This window comes from Diachasma alloeum, unplaced genomic scaffold, assembly GCF_001412515.2.
Source record: "Diachasma alloeum isolate Michigan unplaced genomic scaffold, Dall2.0 Dall_scaffold_00208, whole genome shotgun sequence".
NCBI lineage: Eukaryota > Metazoa > Arthropoda > Insecta > Hymenoptera > Braconidae > Diachasma > Diachasma alloeum.
Window position 1 is genome coordinate 1,974,577 of NW_021680373.1, and position 19,703 is coordinate 1,994,279.

A 19,703-nucleotide genomic window follows, 5' to 3' on the forward strand; every position below is an offset into this window, starting at 1 on the left:
GAAATATTCATGAAATGAACCGCCAGTATCTGTACGGTATTCTCAGTATATATATTTTTTTATGTACCCTTTTCTGAATCCTTCTTCTCGTAAAACCAGTGCACACATACAACACCCCGTGATGGTCCCTATATTGTCTACCCTGTGTTACACTTCGTTCATCACCGCGGTTTACACGGGCCCAACGATCGCTCCAGCCTTGGCGGGGGGATGGCCGTCTTAACTAGGTTCTTCAGTGAGTAATTACGTGTTCACGTGAATTAAAAGGCGGCGAAAGCTGGGGTGGATTGGTACACTGAGAAAAAAATTAGTTTTGCCAAGGAAATTTAATAAGGATGAGGAATCCACACGTTTCAAATGCAAATATTTATGTAGAGGAGGGTAGGGTAAAACGGACACTTTTGACTTTTTTTGAAATATTCATGACGGGGTGAATTGTTCATGAAATGGAATGATTTTATTTTTCAATTGAAAAACAATGATTCCTCTTTGTGATGAGCTTAGACTGAGCTCAATTGATAAACCTGTGTCTGAGTTATGAATATTTTTGAAAAAGTCAAAAGTGTCCATTTTACCCTACTCTCCCCTACATTTACTTGTGGCTAGTAAATTTACTTGGCAGAAGTAATTTTTTTCTCAGTGTTAACCAAGATGACGGCATTATTTTTTGGACAGTGCATTTTTGCAAATGCGATTTGGCAAATTTTTTTTGGAAAAAATGCACTTATCCTAGTTCAACAATTCACGATAGAAATTTTACAGCGAATAATGAAAAAGACAAAACTTTTTGTTCCTGGAAATTTTGACATGAAGATGATTTTTCATTTGGGGATAATTTCAGTAAAATCATATATCCAACTGAAATTTAAAAAATCGTGGGGCAAAAGGGGTCGCCTTTTGTCTATGCGGAATAGATTGCTCATTTCTGAATGAAAACATTTGATAATAGAAGATGTATTGGTTTGTGTTTCGGGGAAATTCTTCTTAACATTCATAGCGTTAGGTTTTGGAATAGAATTCGTCAGAGAAAGAACGTATTTTGATGAAATAATATTCTTGATTCGGAATTTTTCTATTCTTTCAACAATATGATGCTTATTTCAATGAAAATGTCCTGATTATGCGAAATGAACAAGTAATTTCAAGGAAATTCTTGATCAAGACCAAACAAACGATTTATTCGATCGAAATAAAAAAACGATTACATCTTCATTTTGATTTTATCCGCATTATCCGGTTGATAAAGGCGTTTTTGCTTGATTTGGATCGAGGAAACTGTTATATTGCTTATATTTGAAAACCTATTTATTTGATTTGCTATAAATGGTTGAATAAAATAAATTTATTCGTTTGATATGAAATGAAATTTTTTTATTGAATTAATTCAATTTGAAATTTTAAACGAATTCAATCAAAAGAAGTCATTCTCTAGATGCAAAACCTCACTTTACCCACAGCACGAGGAAATGTAATTTTTCAATGCATCGGATGCATATTAAATCACTCTGAATATTCGTAATCACTCACTGAAAAAGTCAATAAACATTAATTTTAGAAATTCGCTTTTATCCACTTGTGCTTCAACTATCTCTCGAGTGATAACACGAGTTTTCACTCGAATTTTTTTCTAGAGTAATGATAAAATACTTCACATATTCCCCACAATCTCCAACGCGCACTCCCTCACACGTCCATAATGCACGATGCACAATTCAATAACTACGCATTTATTATTTACTCAACATCGGCATGAATATTCCCAATGAACTGCCATGTTTTCCACCAAAATTATACCGATTCCCCATTGATCCGTAAAAAGCAATTTGGACCGTGGAGACTTACCTCCAGCATTAATTCCCCCACATAATTTTCCTATTCATGAAATTCCGCAATAATATCAGCCACCCAGCTTTGGAGATTAGCTTCAACTGAGAAATTCATTTCGCCATTCCATAACACAGTCTCTATGTCGGAATTACAGTGGCCTTGTTTTCATATCCACCCTTTGTACGACCACCCGAGCATTGAAATTCTGTGTGCTCCTCGTTAATATTATATTATGACAACTCTTATGAAATAACATTTCATTCGGAGAGTAGATATACATATACAAATGCTTTATTTTCAATTCTCATCCTCAAAATTTTCCATTAACTCTTATTATTTTCGCACCATTTTTATCACTTTTTTTTCGTTGTCAATCCTTTCCTCTGTAATCGTTGAAAATTCAGTAAATTATTTGAAGATTATTTTTGGCTATTTTTGGTGCAATGTACACCTAGAGGAATGACTTATTTGAATTAACTCAACAAAATAAAATGATTTATTCAAATAAATTAAACAAAAAACGTAATTTTCCACATTAAAAAAAATTGTTTTTCAAATAAAAACAAATGTTTCCTTTCGAATTAATCAATTGATTATTTATTCTATTCATTTCAACAATATTTTCATAGAAATCTCGATCAAATAAAACAAAACAATATTTTCAAACAAAAATATTGTTGAAATGAATGAAGAAAATGAAATAAAAAATTTACTTAAAATCTATTTCATTAAAATGCGTCATTTCTTCGGGTGCCAATAAACAATAGAATTTTGTCGTTAAAACCATGGCTACGAATCTTACAAAGTTGCTAAGTGTCACCGCTAATGGGCGTCATCAATATGACATACGTTTTGGACGAGTCATTCCATTCGACAGATTGAAAATTGATGATGGACGGAGCTGCGTTCAGTATATCTATACCATGAAACCGTGATGCCCCCACTGTACGTGTTATACATGTACATTGAAAATTAGCCTGTGTGATGGGTGATGAGGGGTGATAGAAGGTACACGCCAGTCCTCCAATTCCCTCCCCCCCCCCTATCGCCAGAAACGCTGTTCAATTGTGTCAGGAGGATGGCGGAGTAAAGGGTTGCGCGTCTATCCATTTCGTGGCAATTAACGCGCATCGTTAGTCCCTCCAACTCGTTCACGCTTGGCCCCAGCGAATACTCCGGGGCCAACTCGTTAACTCGTCCCGGTGATACGCACATTACCAGAAGCCCGCGAATTAATAATCATGAGTTACTGACCAATATGCGTTCATCATTCACCTCCGAAAATAAATTTGGCGTTCTTTGCGCTCGTCTTTTGGCATTCCTCAGTGAATTTGATTTTAAGTGCACTGAGAGAAAAATATGATTCTTCTGACTATATTCCATTACCATCGAATTATAGTCAAAAAGTCCTCAACAATCTTTCATGGGTTACGGTAACTATGGCCGGAGAAGTAATTACTACAATGGAATGTAGTCATTGCAATTATTTTATGGTTCTACTCACGATAGATTTGTCGTGGTTACTTTTGAACTTTGGTTAGTTTAACTGCATTTTGATTTGCAAAAATTACGCTTGTGAAGTTACTATAATGTTATGTGCCGTATACAAAAAAAATCGTATCGTTCACGAAAACTGCCTCAACTATTTTCTTATTGTAAATCGAATTTCAGATTTTTCTCTCAGCGTGATAGATTGGACACTTCGTGAGGGAAACGTGGCAGTGCGTAGTTTTTATTCAATTGTTGTGGACTGGTTACACTGTTAAACATATTCGTCTGATTTTTCCGTGTCAAATCCTGGAATTTTGGAAAATCTTGTCATTGAAAGATCAAATCGCGTGCTAAATGAAAAAGGTCGCACTGACCATTTTGGAATTTTTAGGTCGACGAAGTGGAAAAAGATCGTGTAAACCTAATCTAGGGAACATGAAATCTGGATGATTTGGGCTCTCTAGAATTATTTTAATCCATCCTTTGAGGAATTTTTTTTTGTTACATATTAGAAAAATAACGAGAAAACAGTGAAAGGATTTTTTTCTCATTTTTCCACTATTGGAGGAGGGTTTGTAGAAAAAGGTCGTAGGAGCCAAAAAAAATTGTCCTCAAAAGTTGGGAAAAATGATTCTGCCAAGCCCAATCGTCCCAATTTCATGTTCCCTAGATTGGGTTTATACGATGTTTTTCCACTTCGTTGACATACAAATCCCAAAATGGTTAATATGATTTTTTTCCACTTAGCACAGGAAATATTCCATTGATTTTCTTTTAAAGTGATCTGAAAATTGATAAGATATTTGATTGTTTCGTTCAATTATTCCGTGAATATTCGGAAAAATTAGGAAAATTCAAGGGAAAATGAAAAATTTATATCATTTCCTTTCTGAATATTCATGTTTCATTGAAAAGTCAATCAAGTTGTGCAATTTCCGTCTGATTCTCACGAAAAACTCACGAATTTCCTTGAATTCTACCTAAAACTTGAAATTTCATGGCCATTTTCCTCTAAATCGAATTCAATGTCACTCTCATGAGAATTACTACCGTATTTTCCATTAAATTTCGAAAAAATTCTAACAGTGTAATTGGAAAAGTAAAAAAAATTGACTTGAATATATCCAAGTATTTTCACGGAGAAAATTATTTGGTGCATTTCAACAACTAATTAATTAATTTTGAATTCTTAATAACGAAATTACATAAAATTTCAATGATAAAAAAATTCCAAGGAGTTCACGAGAAGTTTTATCCAAAAATATTTAACAGTGTTATCTGCAAAAAGCAACCAGTTTAAACCTCTAATTCGATAAATTCAATTAATATAGACTACTAAACTAGAGAGTGAGGGCATCTATACATTTGGAAACAATTCCGCAATCATAAAAATAAAAAAATTACAATTCTGTGCGAAATGTAATTTGAATGACGCTGAATATTCATGAGTTTTTTTTAAATTTCTCACGCAATTCAATCAACAAATTTGATAATGAATTAATATTTCATTATTTCCATTGATCCTTTGTCTTTCTCCTCTCAATTTAATTTTAATTTCTCCTTTTCAATGGATATCCACGTATGGAGATCATAATGAAATGCCTTGAAATTGCAATCGAAATACTCAGCGTGCTCTGGAGAAATCATAATTCCTCATCAACGATTCATCATTCGCCTCTGGTTTTTCTGTTCTACTCTGTTTTATTCATTCTGATGAGAATGTTGATATAATTCTCCCAGTAATAGCCAACGTGGGGGCTGCATAATTAGCTAGAACACATTCGCTTCAAAAAATATTTATGCCCTCTGTTTTTAAATTTTAATAGACAGAATACGATTAAATTTTCTTATATTCGAAATAATGAAATTAGCATTTCATTATTTCCATTCATCCTCTGTATTTCCCCTCTCGATTTAATTTTCATTTCTCCTTTTCAATGGATATTCGTGTGAGGAGATGATAATAAAATGCCTCGAAATTACAATAGAAATACTCAGTGTACGCTGCACAAAACAATTTATCAGCAAGAATTTATTATTCTCCTTCTATTCTGTTTTATTCATTCTGACGAGCATTTTGAAACAATTCCCGTAGTAACAGCCGACATGAGACGGCCTGCATGATTAGCTAGTGCACATTGGCATTAAAAAAATAGTCATACACACTGTTAGAAACTGACTCTTTAAGTTTCAAGTAAAAAATCTTTAAATGTTTAATAATGAATAATTTACGTGGAATTTCCATTGATCTTGTTATTAAGAAGTCAGACAATTTACTTGAATATTCAATGAAATTTCATTTCCCAGGTTCATACGACAATAAAAATTACTGAAGAACGTGAAAATTTAGGCAACTTTTCTTCTGAATTTTCAGTCTGTTGAAAATTCAGTTGAATGTATTGCTTAATTTTCACGATAGGTTTGAAAATCAAATTTGTCCTTGAAAATTCAATGATTATTCATCATTAAAAACTTACTTTTATTGAATTTCCAAGATGAATCAGTAATTCCATGAGCAATACAGTTTGAAGTCGAATTTAAGTCCAGAATATTGAGAATTCAGCTGCATCTGTTACTTGAATTTAAAAAAATATCCAACAGTGCAATACAAAAAGTCCTATAATACTTTAAAGAAAATTCTCATTCCATTATTTCCATTCATCCTTTGTCTTCAATTTTAATTTCTGCTTTCCAGTGTATATCCGGGTATAGAAATGATAATAGAGTACTTTCTGTATACTGCAGAAAGCATAATTCATCATTAAGACTTCATCCTGCTCCGTCTATTCCGTTTTATTAATCCTAACGAGCATTTTGAAACAATTCCCATAGCAACAGCCAACATGAGACGGCCCGCACGATTAGCTGGTGCGCATTCGCATTAAAAAAATAGTCATACATTATGTTCCTGAATTTTGATAGAGACAATCTAACTTAAATAATTTCTCCTTCCGTTCGAGTTCTGAGAGGTACCGGCACCCAAGATTGGTCAATTCCCATGGGGTAAGTTTCTCAAGTATCCAGTTTTCTTCAACGTAGACCCCATGAAAAGTAGAGGAAAAACTTTTGGCTCGCCGCAAAGGCTAGTGCAGTCAACGTCTCTCGTCCGGTAAGCCAAGGAACTAAAAGAGGGGTTGGGGGCGCTGGTTTACTGAGAAAGCCTGTATAACACGAAGTGAGAGAGTCAAAGCAGTCTGGGGAGGGGGGCATTTGGGTTTGAGTTGAGTAGTAGAAACACAAGTGCACACAGAAGGAGAATAGTCAACCCTATCACGTTCGCGGGGTAGACAGCTTCCAAGCGGAGTTGACCTCTCTCGGTCTTTGGCTTCAGTAAGACGTTTTGCGGTTCTGGCTGTCTAGTTTTCGGGGGGGTGGCGGGCGGAGACGACTCTGGCCTCCGGGGCCAACCCCATCTCTGACGCCACCCCCCCGCCCTCTCACGTTTCACGTTTAACCAATTCTCCATCTTCACCGGGGCTCGGTTGACCGTATGCTCGTCCACTTCCTTCTGACCCACTGAATAATTTCAGTATCGGCAATGGTTTCCTCGATGTCATCGTATCCCGGGGGATTGGCTAGTGGCTAGGTCGCCAAATTCTGCAACATAAACCGGTATTTATTGTTGGGGGAATTCTATTTTTTAGCGATTTTAGGGAGGACGGAATTTGTGGGGTGGGGAAAATTCTACACTGTTGGAAGTTTTTTGAAATTTTGTGGAAAATGCGGTAGTAGTTCTCGGGGGAGTGATATTGAATCCGATTTAGGGGATTAATGGTTAGGAAATCTCAAGTTTCAGGCGAAATTGAAGGGAATTCATGACTTTTCAGTTGATTTTTTTATGGAATATGAACATTCAGAAACAAAATCACATGAATTTTTCATTTTTCTCTAAAGTCTCCTGGTTTTTCCGAATTTTTGTGGAATAATTGAACTGAAAAATCGAGTATTTTAGGAATTTTCTGATAATTCGAAGCGAAAATCGACGGAATATTTGATTTTTCAATTTTTTCGTCTCCCCTGTTGCGCAACTATTTTGAGAAGAAGAATATTCCTTAACTTCTTTGAGTTGTCAATAAATTGAAAATTCAAGAAGATTTTTACTTGAATTATTCTGGGTTCTATTGATTTTTCCATCCACTTGGGAATTTTCAATGTCAAAATTCCTTGAAATTCTAATCGAACAATTTGGCATAAAAATTGTCACAAAAAGTGCCCAACATCTCACCCAAAAATGTTCCACGCAGCCCATTACTTATATTTAATTCCCCAAGAACAACTTTCATTAAAACAATTCCTTCAAATTTCCCAAATAATTATCCCACTCGAATTTTCTAAATGCCACAACTCTCCGTGAGACTATTGTTCATACTAACAGTGAGATAAAATTTTCTACTTTGTCGAATGGCTCTGAAGAATGTTCATTAACGAGATAAAATTGTCTCTCCCTTTGCAACACCCGGAATTCTATACTCTGACGATTTGGCCGATTTCGTTGTCCAGTTTATTCCCTCTTCTTGATTCCCCTGTCCCGCAACTATTTTAAGGAGAAAAATATTCCTTAATTTATTTGAATTTTCAATAAAATAATGAATATTCAGTATCCAATTGTGCGAAATTTTCAAATAATGGAAAGATCAAAAATAAATTATCCAGAATTATCTTGAGTTCCATTGATTTTTCCATCTGATTCTGAATTCTCAATGTCAAAATTCCTTGAAATTTCAATAGAACTCTCACTTGATAAAAATCATCACAAAATGTACGGAACATATCACCCAAAAATATTCCACGCAGCCCATTACTTATATTTAATTCCCCAAGAACAACTTTCATTAAAACAATTCCTTCAAATTCCCCAAATAATTATCTCACTCGAATTTTCTAAATGCCACAACTCTCCGTGAGACTATTGTTCATACTAACAGTGAGATAAAATTTTCAACTTTGTCGAATGGCTCTGAAGAATGTTCATTAACGAGATAAAACTGTCTCTCCCCTTGCAACACCCGGAATTCTTTGTTCTAGCGATTAGGGTCGATTTCGTTTTTCGGTCTATTCTCTCTTCTTTATTCGCCCCTCTCCCCCCCACCCCAGCCGCCCAACTATTTTCCGATTTTTTGTCTCCCCCTGTACATTCCTCTTTTTATTCAGCACGCCCCCGGAAGTTCACGGTTTAGTCGAGTGAGCGAGAACAATCAAGATGGGACAATGGATAACGAAGATTGGCGACAGTGGATTCTCTTGAGAGAGAAAGAGAGTGGGTGGGCATTCGGGTATGGGTTTGGTCGAGGTAAGTTGAATGAAGAGATAGGGGCGTATACCCCTACTTTCTCTCCTGGAATGACCCGCATCGCGCGATCGCAATCTATATGGGCGATAAGAAGATTCACTGCCGGCACCTTTGCCATCGCAATTTGCAAGCTAATCTAGTCAAAACGAATTTCCAGCGAAATTTCATTATTTGAATGGCTCCAACAAAATGCTTCATTTGTCTCGAATCCCGGCATTCTTTACAATTTATCTCGCGAAAATTGCGGAGGTATTTTCGGCCGGGTTATTATCACATTTATCCCATAAAATAGAGAATTCAATGGAAACGAAAAACAAGAGGAATGAGGATGTGAAACTCGTTTGGCAAATTGTATAATGAATTAATCCGCACTGCAGCCGTTAATTCCTCAAATTGTGGGAACGAATTGATAACTATGTTTGGAAAAATAACGACAGTTGAAATCACGTGACAAAGTACGAATCAATAAATTAGATGTCGCATTCAGAACCGAGGGGAAGCATTTTAAAAATGTGAGGAAAGAGTTAGAGGGTCTATTGAGGAAGATTCGTGGGATAATTAGTTGAGAGATGTTCTTGCAATAAATGATGCAATTTCGATTTTCTTTTAATTTAATGCAATTCAAAATTTTTCAACAGCAGGGAGACGAAAATTCTATTTAGTATTAAGTTCACATAAGTTTTTGTGATTTTTATCATTTTGTGAGGGATAATTGAACTAAAATTCATGATTTTCAGTGATTCCCTCATCAAAATATGAATTTGACTGAGGAAATTCGGTGAAATTTTCGTGGAATTATTACTTGATAAAAATAACCGAAAACTGTCTATTGTGAAAAAAAAATAGAATTTTAGGGGCAGTTTAGTGCAATTTCCAGGAGAAGCGCAATAGAGTTTATTTAAAAGAGAGAAAATTTCAAATTTTAATAAGAATTCAATGGAATTTTAAATTGTTGAGAAGAAAGACAATTTCAAAAAATCAATTCACTTGAATTTTTCTGATTTTTTTAAATTCCCATGGCATAATTGAATCAACATTTATGATATTGATATGAGAGAGAGAGAAAATGTTCAATTTTGGTAAGAATTCAATGGAATTTTAAATGGTTGAGCGGCAGAAAGACGAAAATCCCTCAATTCACAATCAAAAGTTGAAAATTCAAGAATGGATTCACTTTATTTATTTTTATTTTTATCAATTTCTTCTTTGGCTTCTTCAAAATTCCCGTGAGTTCTTACTCAATAAAAATTTCCAGGAGAAGGACATTAGATATCTACAAACTAGGCAATTTCAAATTTCACTAGGAATTCAATGGAATTTCAAATTGTTGAGCAGCCAGTAGACGAGAATTCCCCAATTTACTTGGATTTCCAATCAAAACATGAAACTCCAGAACAAAATCACTCTTCATCTTCAATTAATTGAACATTCAAGGATGCACACAGAAAAACCTAAACATAAATTACGTTTAAGAGGTTGTCTTTTACGCGTTCTCAATCGTATTTTACGCTTCACAACGAGGCGTAAATTACGCTCAAAATCGTCGTAAATTCCGATTACAAAAATGTAATCCACAGTTTCTTATTCGTAAATTATGCATAAATGAATTGTAAAATGCTTTTCTATTAAGACTGTAATTTACAATTTCTCAGGCGTGAAATACGCTTAGTGAAACGTAAAAGACGCTTTGTTTCGACGTAATTAACTTTTTTATTTCGCCCGTAAAATGCGCCTTTTTGAAGCCTAAATTCCGATTTTAATGACGAAAAAAAAACGCCAGTTCTCCTATTGGCGTTGCGAAAGGTAATTCATGTTTAGCCTTTTCTGTGTAATGAATTCACTTGAACATTAGCGATTTTTATGATCTTTCATGGAAAAATTGAACTGAAATTTGCAATTTTCATAAATTTCAATCAACAAAAATCCTATACCAAATACGCATAAGTGAATCGTGAAATACTTTTCTACTAATACCGTAAATTACAATTTCTCAAGCGTGAAATACGCTCGTAATCAACGTTTTTATTTTGACCGTCAAATACGAGTTTTTGGACCCTAAATTCCGATATTAATGACAGAAAAAAATAAATTACGTTTCACAAATCGCAATTGACGTTTAGGTGTTTCTGCGTGCGAATTCACTCAAACTTCTGCGATTTTCTTCAATTTTCATGGAAAAACTGAACCGAACGTTGCAATTTTCATAAATTTCAATCAACAAGAACGCACTACCAAATACTCTCCCAACATGTGCCCAGCGACCTCGAATAATTATAAAAATTAAAAAATGCTCGAAATAACTGGAAACTAGCGTACTATAACGTTAAGACCTTAATCCTTACAGTGTGGAATGAAAAGAATGCAGTAGTGCATAGCGAGCAATAACGCAGAGAGCAGTGCCCAAGCAATTTTGCGGTTGCCGGTGGCCGGATAGTGGGGTAAACGTGTTGTAGGTAGGAGAGTCGGACGATGAGAGAACGAAAGGGAATGAGGTTGCTGCGGGGATGAGCCTTTTCACTCCGCTCCCATTAGCCCCCACCCGTCCTCAGCAATGCTCGACAGTTTCGGTTGGTAACTTTTGGTGCCGGTTGTACGCAATCAGCTGCTAATTGGCAAATGATTGGAGGCGCCTGTGCCGATACTATCGTGTGCACCTCTAACTACCCCAACGATCCTATATCGAACCATCTAGGTCCCTCTCGCACCTCGAGCCGATGTCTCTCTGGTCTCCTCTTCACCCCTCGGGGCGCAGGGGTGGGGGAGCACTTCAAGCTCATTCTACCACCGTAAATGCCAAAACGGATGCATACGTGGCTACGGAATCGACCCACTAGCGTGAAACTGCCGAAGTATTTCCGGCAATCCTCCTGTTTCACCCTCCACTTTGTTCACCTTTGTCTGATTATTATCGAACTAGAGCAGTCAACTAGCTTTCCGCTCTATTAAAGTGGAGAGGGTTACGGCTATAACTTGGGGATTATGTTGATTATTTCGTTGGCAATGTGGCGACAGGGAAATTGTTAGTGAGAGACTGTTCGGAAAAAAAATGATATTTCATGGACTGTACGCTATTAGAAATTTGTTTGGAGATTCAACGATTGGAAAATTGGAATTGAAAATTAAATAATTAAACAATTGGTGCAACAAGTTGGACTCGAATTCTCTATGAGTCTGTCATTTCAGCCAAGCGAATTGCGCTACGAGACAAAATCGGTCTATTCGGTGCAATGAGGGGCTCACTTGACTAGGAATTCTTTTGTTTTTCATGTATATGTCAACATGAAATATTATCAATCGAATTATCAAAAATTCTCAGTTGAATACCGACCCACTAGCGTGAAAGTGCCAAAGTATTTCCGGCAATCCTCCTGTTTCACCCTCCACTTTGTTCACCTTTGTCTGATTATTATCGAACTAGAGCAGTCAACTAGCTTTCCGCTCTATTAAAGTGGAGAGGGTTACGGCTATAACTTGGGGATTATGTTGATTATTTCGTTGGCAATGTGGCGACAGGGAAATTGTTAGTGAGAGACTGTTCGGAAAAAAAATGATATTTCATGGACTGTACGCTATTAGAAATTTGTTTGGAGATTCAACGATTGGAAAATTGGAATTGAAAATTAAATAATTAAACAATTGGTGCAACAAGTTGGACTCGAATTCTCTATGAGTCTGTCATTTCAGCCAAGCGAATTGCGCTACGAGACAAAATCGGTCTATTCGGTGCAATGAGGGGCTCACTTGACTAGGAATTCTTTTGTTTTTCATGTATATGTCAACATGAAATATTATCAATCGAATTATCAAAAATTCTCAGTTGAATACCGACCCACTAGCGTGAAAGTGCCAAAGTATTTCCGGCAATCCTCCTGTTTCACCCTCCACTTTGTTCACCTTTGTCTGATTATTATCGAACTAGAGCAGTCAACTAGCTTTCCGCTCTATTAAAGTGGAGAGGGTTACGGCTATAACTTGGGGATTATGTTGATTATTTCGTTGGCAATGTGGCGACAGGGAAATTGTTAGTGAGAGACTGTTCGGAAAAAAAATTGATATTTCATGGACTGTACGCTATTAGAAATTTGTTTGGAGATTCAACGATTGGAAAATTGGAATTGAAAATTGAATAATTACACAATTGGTGCAACAAGTTAGACTTGAATTCTCTATGAGTCTGTCAGTCAGATTGGAATTTAGGATGATTGGGTTTTATGTGGTAGATTATCGTATGTAATACCACAAGAGCGGCAAAATTATCAGGTATTTCCCGATGGGTTCGTTCGTATGCTGGGAACCTTGAGAGAACTATTTGATTAATTTTGAAGCTTGAGTGGTATTCAGAAGAGAATTTTTCCATCCAAATTTCAGCCAAGAGAATTGCGCTACGAGACAAAATCGGTCTGTTAGGTGCAATGAGGGGCTCACTTGACTAGGAAATCTTTTGTTTTTCATGTATATATCAACATGAAAAATTATCAATGGAATTATCAAAAATTATAAGGTGAATACTGTGTTGAATACATAAAAAGTCGAATAGAGTCGAATAGGAAAATTCTTACCGATATTTCAATGACATGAAGAATTTTTCAATTCATTGCGGAAATTGAACATCACATCCAACTGAATTTTCAGTCGATTAAAAATTCAGGGAAATTGTTGCATGAATTTTCAAATTATTTAATTACTAAACATTCATTATAATGTGGACCTGAAAATTGTAATTCGATTAAATACTCCAGAATTCAACTGATACGACTTTTCAATAACAAAATGCATGAAAATTTCATGTGATTGAGTGATTGTTAAAAATTTCAAGCTTGTTAACTTGATATTTCAGGAGTAATTTTCTAATAGCGTAGTAATTATCTCTGAAAGTTCAACAGAATTCTAAATTTTTTAGCAGCAGGAAGACGAGATTTATAAACTTTCGTGGCATAAAGACAGAGATAACCTTAATTAAAGGCGTACCCCACAAAGTAACAATTAAGATGCAAATTTTCACTCCGGCAGTGGAAACAAGCTCAAAGCACAGCATAAACACATCCAAAGTTCCAATTATTACCGATAATGCATATTGATTAAGGTAACTCTGATCATCAGTGATTTTTATCACTGAAATTTGGTGATAGATTCTTCAAAATTAGAGATTGGTCCCCGAAAATGAGTGACGATGTCCTGAGAATTAATGATGATATCCCATAAACCCAATTAATGACGATATATAATTGGAAATTGATGATAATAACACTAAAAATTAGTGCAACAATTTCACAATCTCGAAGCGTTAAAAATTGGGAATAGATTCCTAAAAATTATGAGTAGAACCCCGAAAATCAAAACTTTTTTCTCTCTCTGAAATGACAAATTTTTACAACAAATCAAGAACTGTTTTTCCCCGTGAAATATTCCTAATTGGCTATCGTTCTCGTCTCAATTAAAAACCGTCGTCACTCAAAAGCATAAAGACAAAGATAACCCTAATTAAACGCGTCCCCTACAAAGTAACAGTTAAGATGCAAATGTTCAACCTGGCAGTGGAAACAAGCTCAAAGCACAGCATAAACACACTCCAATAAATTCCACCTTTCCATTGTCACCGAGTGCCTTTCTTCAATAACCCAGGCTATCAAGGAGGTTGCTCTCACGGAGGAGAAGGCAAAAGAAGAGGAGACGTTACGAGTGTCTGGCCCGCCTCTAGCAATTAGATTCACGAGACACTCTGGGTCTCCTTGTCCAGACGACGACAGAAACACACCACTGGAATAGAAGACTCCGCCGTCACACAACCCCAGTGTACTCAAATTATCTCTGACAGTCTGACGTCTGACCTGCACTGCCTTTATCACTTGCGTGCTGGTTAATCTCATACCACGATTTAGCGTATAATTATTGTTGTGGAGCATCAAGCGTAACGAGGGGAATGACAGAGCGACATTGTGTAATTGACAATGGGCATAAGTGTCTCTACAATTTAAATTAGATTAAATCTGGGGGAATGCAATGCAATCGATCGACAGGGCCATACTCCTGAGCTAATATTGAAGTAGTACATGGAGAGAAATTTTGTAGAAAAATTCCAGTACGAGTATTGGAAAAAATTACAATCCACGGGCTGTGAAAAATTCCAGTGCTGTTAAGGTAAAATTTCTTGGTATTTTTGGTAAACTTTCTGGGGATTTCTGTGAAATTTCCACAGAAATACGAGGAAAATTTCACGTTTTCCCCAATAAAATTTCTAGTGCCGGCACTGGAATTTTTTCCTGGCCGTCACTTTGCGCCTCTTTTTCCGTGCTAACACTAGAATTTTTCTAAAAAATTACATAGAAAATCCTGGCAAATTCTACGATACGAAAGGTAATCGTGTAGTGAAATATAATTCGGTGAAAAAATACCGATTTTTAGCGAATATCTTACGATTTTTTCGGTAAAAAATACATCTCGGAGAGAAATTTTTGATAAAAATTATCCTACCGAAGGGGAGCCTATAAAACCGTAATGGTAGTAGGAAAGAAATCCGAATAACAATTATCCTATCGTTCTATAAAAGTGCACCATGAGTCCTCGTTTCCTCATTTCTATCCCGAAATTTAGTAAAAATTAATGTATGGTGATCAAATTTTATTCTACGTTAGAGAAATTTTATGTAGAAAATTTCCGATGTAAGGTTATTTTCACAGGAAGATTACGTGTTAATTAAATTAATAGCGATAAACCATCAATTTTCTACTGATGAACTGCATTGAATTATTCAATGGAATACTATAATAAATTGCAATTTCGATGCCAATTAAATCAGAAAACAATTAAAGAAACCGAGAGATCCTTCACAAATTAATATTTAGTTCCAACGTGAACAGTAAAATGAGACATTGCCAATGGCATTTGAACCTCGAGAAGGAAACAGATCTCATGTATTGATGAAAAATTGATGGAGTTTGTGAATTCAAGAGGAAATTCTCAATTCAATCTTCATTTTTTACTAAAGTATCGAAGTATTAAACTTGAAGACCGGTTGATATTACATTTTCAATTCCTGAAATTCCGTCACAGAACCATCCATCATCTACCATTATTCGTCGAGTACTCCAGTTCCGATGTAATATTATTTTTCATTGGAATCAAAATTTAGAAAAACCAGAATCAAGCAGAACTGAAATTAATAGCGATAAATCCTAAATTTTCCACGAATGAACTGCATTGAATTATTCAATGGAATAAGATAATAAATTGCGATTCCGATGCCAATTAAATCAGAGGACAATCAAATTATTGGCAAAATAGGAGCGATAATTTACGATTCTGTCATACTTCATTGTATAACAGTCATTAATTTGTCGCAAAAGCGAGAGATCCTTCTCAAATTAATACCCCATTCCAATGTGAACTATAAAGTTAGACATTATCGATGACATTTGAACCTCGAGAAAGAAAAATATCTCATATTTCGACGAAAAGTTGACAGAATTTTGTGGCTTCAAATGCGCATTCTCACCTCAATCTTCATTTTTTATTAAAGTACATGGAGAACAAAATACCAGAAAAATTACTGTGCTTGCACAGTAAAATTGGTTTATTTGGACGGACCTGGAAACATTACCGTGCCAGCACGGGAATTTTTTCTGCGCGCTACAGGAATTTTATTCGGATTTACCGTAAAAAATTCTTGTACTCCACAGCAAATTTTCCAGTGCTGGCACGGTAATTTTTCCGAGTCCGTCCAAATAAACCCATTTTACCGTGCCAGCACAGTCATTTTTCTGGGATTTTTTTCTCCGTGTACACGGAGGGGAATTTTTGATAAAAATTATCCTACCGTTCTATAAAAGTGTATCATGAGTCATCGTTTCCTCATTTCTATCTCGAAATTTATTAAAAATAATATATGATGATCAAATTTTATTCTACGTTAGAGAAATTTTATCCTGATAAAAATAAAAATTACCGTGCCGGTAGAGTAAAAATTATTGGACTGGAAGGGTAAAATTTATTATGCATCAGGAAAAAATTTCTCTAACGTAGAGTAAAATTTGATCATCATATATTAATTTCTCCTAAATTTCGGGATAGAAATGAGGAAACGATGACTCATGATACACTTTTATAGAACGATAGGATAATTTTTATCAAAAATTTCTCTCCGTGTACCAGATATTAGAATCGGTGAAATTTCGATATTGGATTTTCAATTATTGAAATTCTGTTACGAATTATCCGTCACCTGCTATCACTCATCCGTTGAATACCCCATATGACCCTTGGCGCCTTGTAAGGATGGAAGGGTCAACCAACAGTTATCGACGAATTTCTCTGGATAACGTTTCAAATTTCCAGTGGCAACTGGAGTGAGCACGCTTCAGATAAACTTTCCATTGTTGAGGTACATCGTTACTCGAGTTTGGTGGATTTAATGATGACTCGCCACGCGATGTCTCAGGGGGTTAAAAAAGAATGCAACATTGAGGTGATAATAGTTGACACTGATGTAATACTCTCTCGCTGATTACAACCCAAAGTTGGGCGAAAATTCTTGATAACGAAGTGCTTGTAATTTATAATTTTTATCAAGATTCAGTATTGGAGTGATGGTGAGGTTTTAGTCAGACAACTCGAGCCGTAGGCTAGGTTCAATGGTGGAATATGTAATGAGGTTTAATCTCACTTACGCAGAGAGGAGAAATAATTCTTGAATTGAGGTTTTTTTATTCGTTTTTTCAATGTCACCTGTATTTATTAATTTATTTATTTTATTAATTCATTGATTTATTAATTTATTAACTTATTAATTTATCAATTTATCAATTTATTAATTTAATACTTTATTTATTAATTTATTTATTTACACAAAATAATTATCCAGACACCGAAGAGAATCGTTAGCATGTAACAATCCTTTATTTGGAATGAATGAATAATTTTTTTCATACAATAAAGATATTCTAATTGGAAAAAAACATGAGTATTAAAATTCAGCAAAAACATTGTTGAAATGAAGAAAATAATTTCAAATGAAGAGATTTATTTGATGCAAATGCGTCATCTCTCTGAGTGTACAAATGTTATTGTTTACCCGTGCTCATCGTCTTCTATTTTCTCTGCTGATTCACCTCGGATCGGGTGAATATCACGCAGCCCATCTGACAATCATACACCCAGAGAAATAGTTTTTTGAATTGAATAAACTTCATTTGAATTGAAAAATGTTGCTTTAATACGAACGAGTGGTTTCTCGATCCGAATTAAGAATTCATTAAGTTGAAATGAAATCATTGTTTATGAAGAGAAGAGAACGGATTTTATTTTCTCAATTAAACTCCACACGGAGAGGAAAGTTGAATAAAAAATACTAGAAAATCGAGGCAAATTTTACTAGTGCGAAAGGTATTCGTGAAGCGAAATTGGAGTTCGTTGGAGAAAAATTTTCTATACTCTGGACTTGAAGTCAATCTCAGGCGAAATTGCTCATGAAATTACAGATTCATTTAGAAATTCTATAAAATTAAGTTTTTCTTTATGAATGATCATTGAATTTTCAATGACAATTTGGATTTTCAAACCTGTCGCGAAAATTAAGCAAGAGATTGAAAATTCAGAAGAAAAGTTGCCTGAATTTTCATGATTTTCCGTAGTTTTCTAACAATATAACATGAATATAAATATAAAAATACATATAATGTATTATTATTCTATACATTTTATATATAAATAACTATTTTCTATTCATAAAATAAGATAAACTTGAAATATTGCCAAGTCTAGCATACGCTTGACAAAATAAATTACGGAGATAAGTCGACTCATCTTCCAGTTGAGTTTTTGAGGAATATTTCCGAATCTAAGGGAGATAGCGAAATTTTAGTAATTACATTTGTTGTAGCACTCAATCGCCTCCACAAAAAAGATTATAACAAAAATTTTGCTATCTTCCTTGAATTCCGAGATATTGATTGAAAACTGGGCAATAGTCAAATTGACTTATCTCCTTTTATCACTTCGCTACTGAAATATTTTAAATAAGAAAAATCTTTAAATATCATTTTCTCAAAATTTTTCTCAAACCTGAACATAATAAGAGCGGACATCAACTCCTTTTTAGTGAGTAAATGACTACATGATGATCAAAAATAATATGCAGAAATGCGTAGCCGATCATGAGGGCGCGAAGCACGCCCCTTTTGCTAGTAGAATGAAAAAGATCTAGAAATTGATTCCGCTGCACGATTACACGACTTTTTTGGTAATTTTTCTGTAACCTTTTTCTCTCTGCAGAAATAAAATGAGAATAAACTCCAAATTTCCAAGGAATTTATAATTTCTCCGGACACATGATAAGTCTTGATGAAAATGCGGAAATAAATTCGGGATAAAACGGAAGTGTCATAAATTGGTGTTCGCCCTGATGAATTCGGCATGACTGTCAACCATTTTCTGTGTCCCCGTGAAAGATGCCACGCCCGGTTTAGCCATTCGCCAAAATGCAGTAGAAAGCCACCATAAAAAAGGGAAAAAAAGTTCGACGGAGCAATCCCTATGACGGTTATTTGGCGGTGAGTGGTCACAAATTGAATGAGTAACGGTATATGAACCCGAAGAGTACGAAAAACAATTGAGTTTCCGTAACCCAGCAGTATCCTAAAATTTTATTCCCTCACTGGACTACTTTGCCGATGGAACACTATCAGATTGTCCCATCTAACTACATTGTTTCGTATCCAACAAGATTTCTATCGCAAATAGAGACCGTCAGACTGTTGCACCGGGGTATATTTGCCTCTACCCTGGATAAACGATGAAGATGATACCTATAAATAAGCTTCAACTGGGACTTAGACACGACCAGACTCATTAATCTACGGGATAATGGCTTCGTTGTGCGCCCGATTGCTTTCTCTTTGACAAATCAATATCCGGATTTATAACTAAGGCAGTAGGAATTCCGCATGCTTGCGAGGAATTAATAGTTCTCACAAAGCCGATATGTACAGAATACTTTATTGAATACTTCGCAAAATAGTTATCATTCCGCACCTCAATCTCATAAACTTGTCTCTAGCCAGTTTTCCTGGTTTTTTAATTACACTGTGAAAAATTTCCGGTT

The 19,703-nt window shown here is 35.3% G+C and overlaps 1 protein-coding gene across 1 annotated transcript in view; it reads right to left on the reverse strand.

Moving 5' to 3' along the window:
* Positions 1-6,839: 6,839 nt before the first annotated feature.
* Positions 6,840-19,703, reverse strand: part of LOC107036309 — a 41,366-nt gene continuing 28,502 nt past the window's right edge. Inside the window, exon 2 of the mRNA XM_015254190.1 lies at positions 6,840-6,915. Within this exon, the coding sequence (XP_015109676.1) occupies positions 6,901-6,915 (15 nt within the window). The 3' untranslated portion in view covers positions 6,840-6,900. The remainder of the gene's footprint in view (positions 6,916-19,703) is intronic.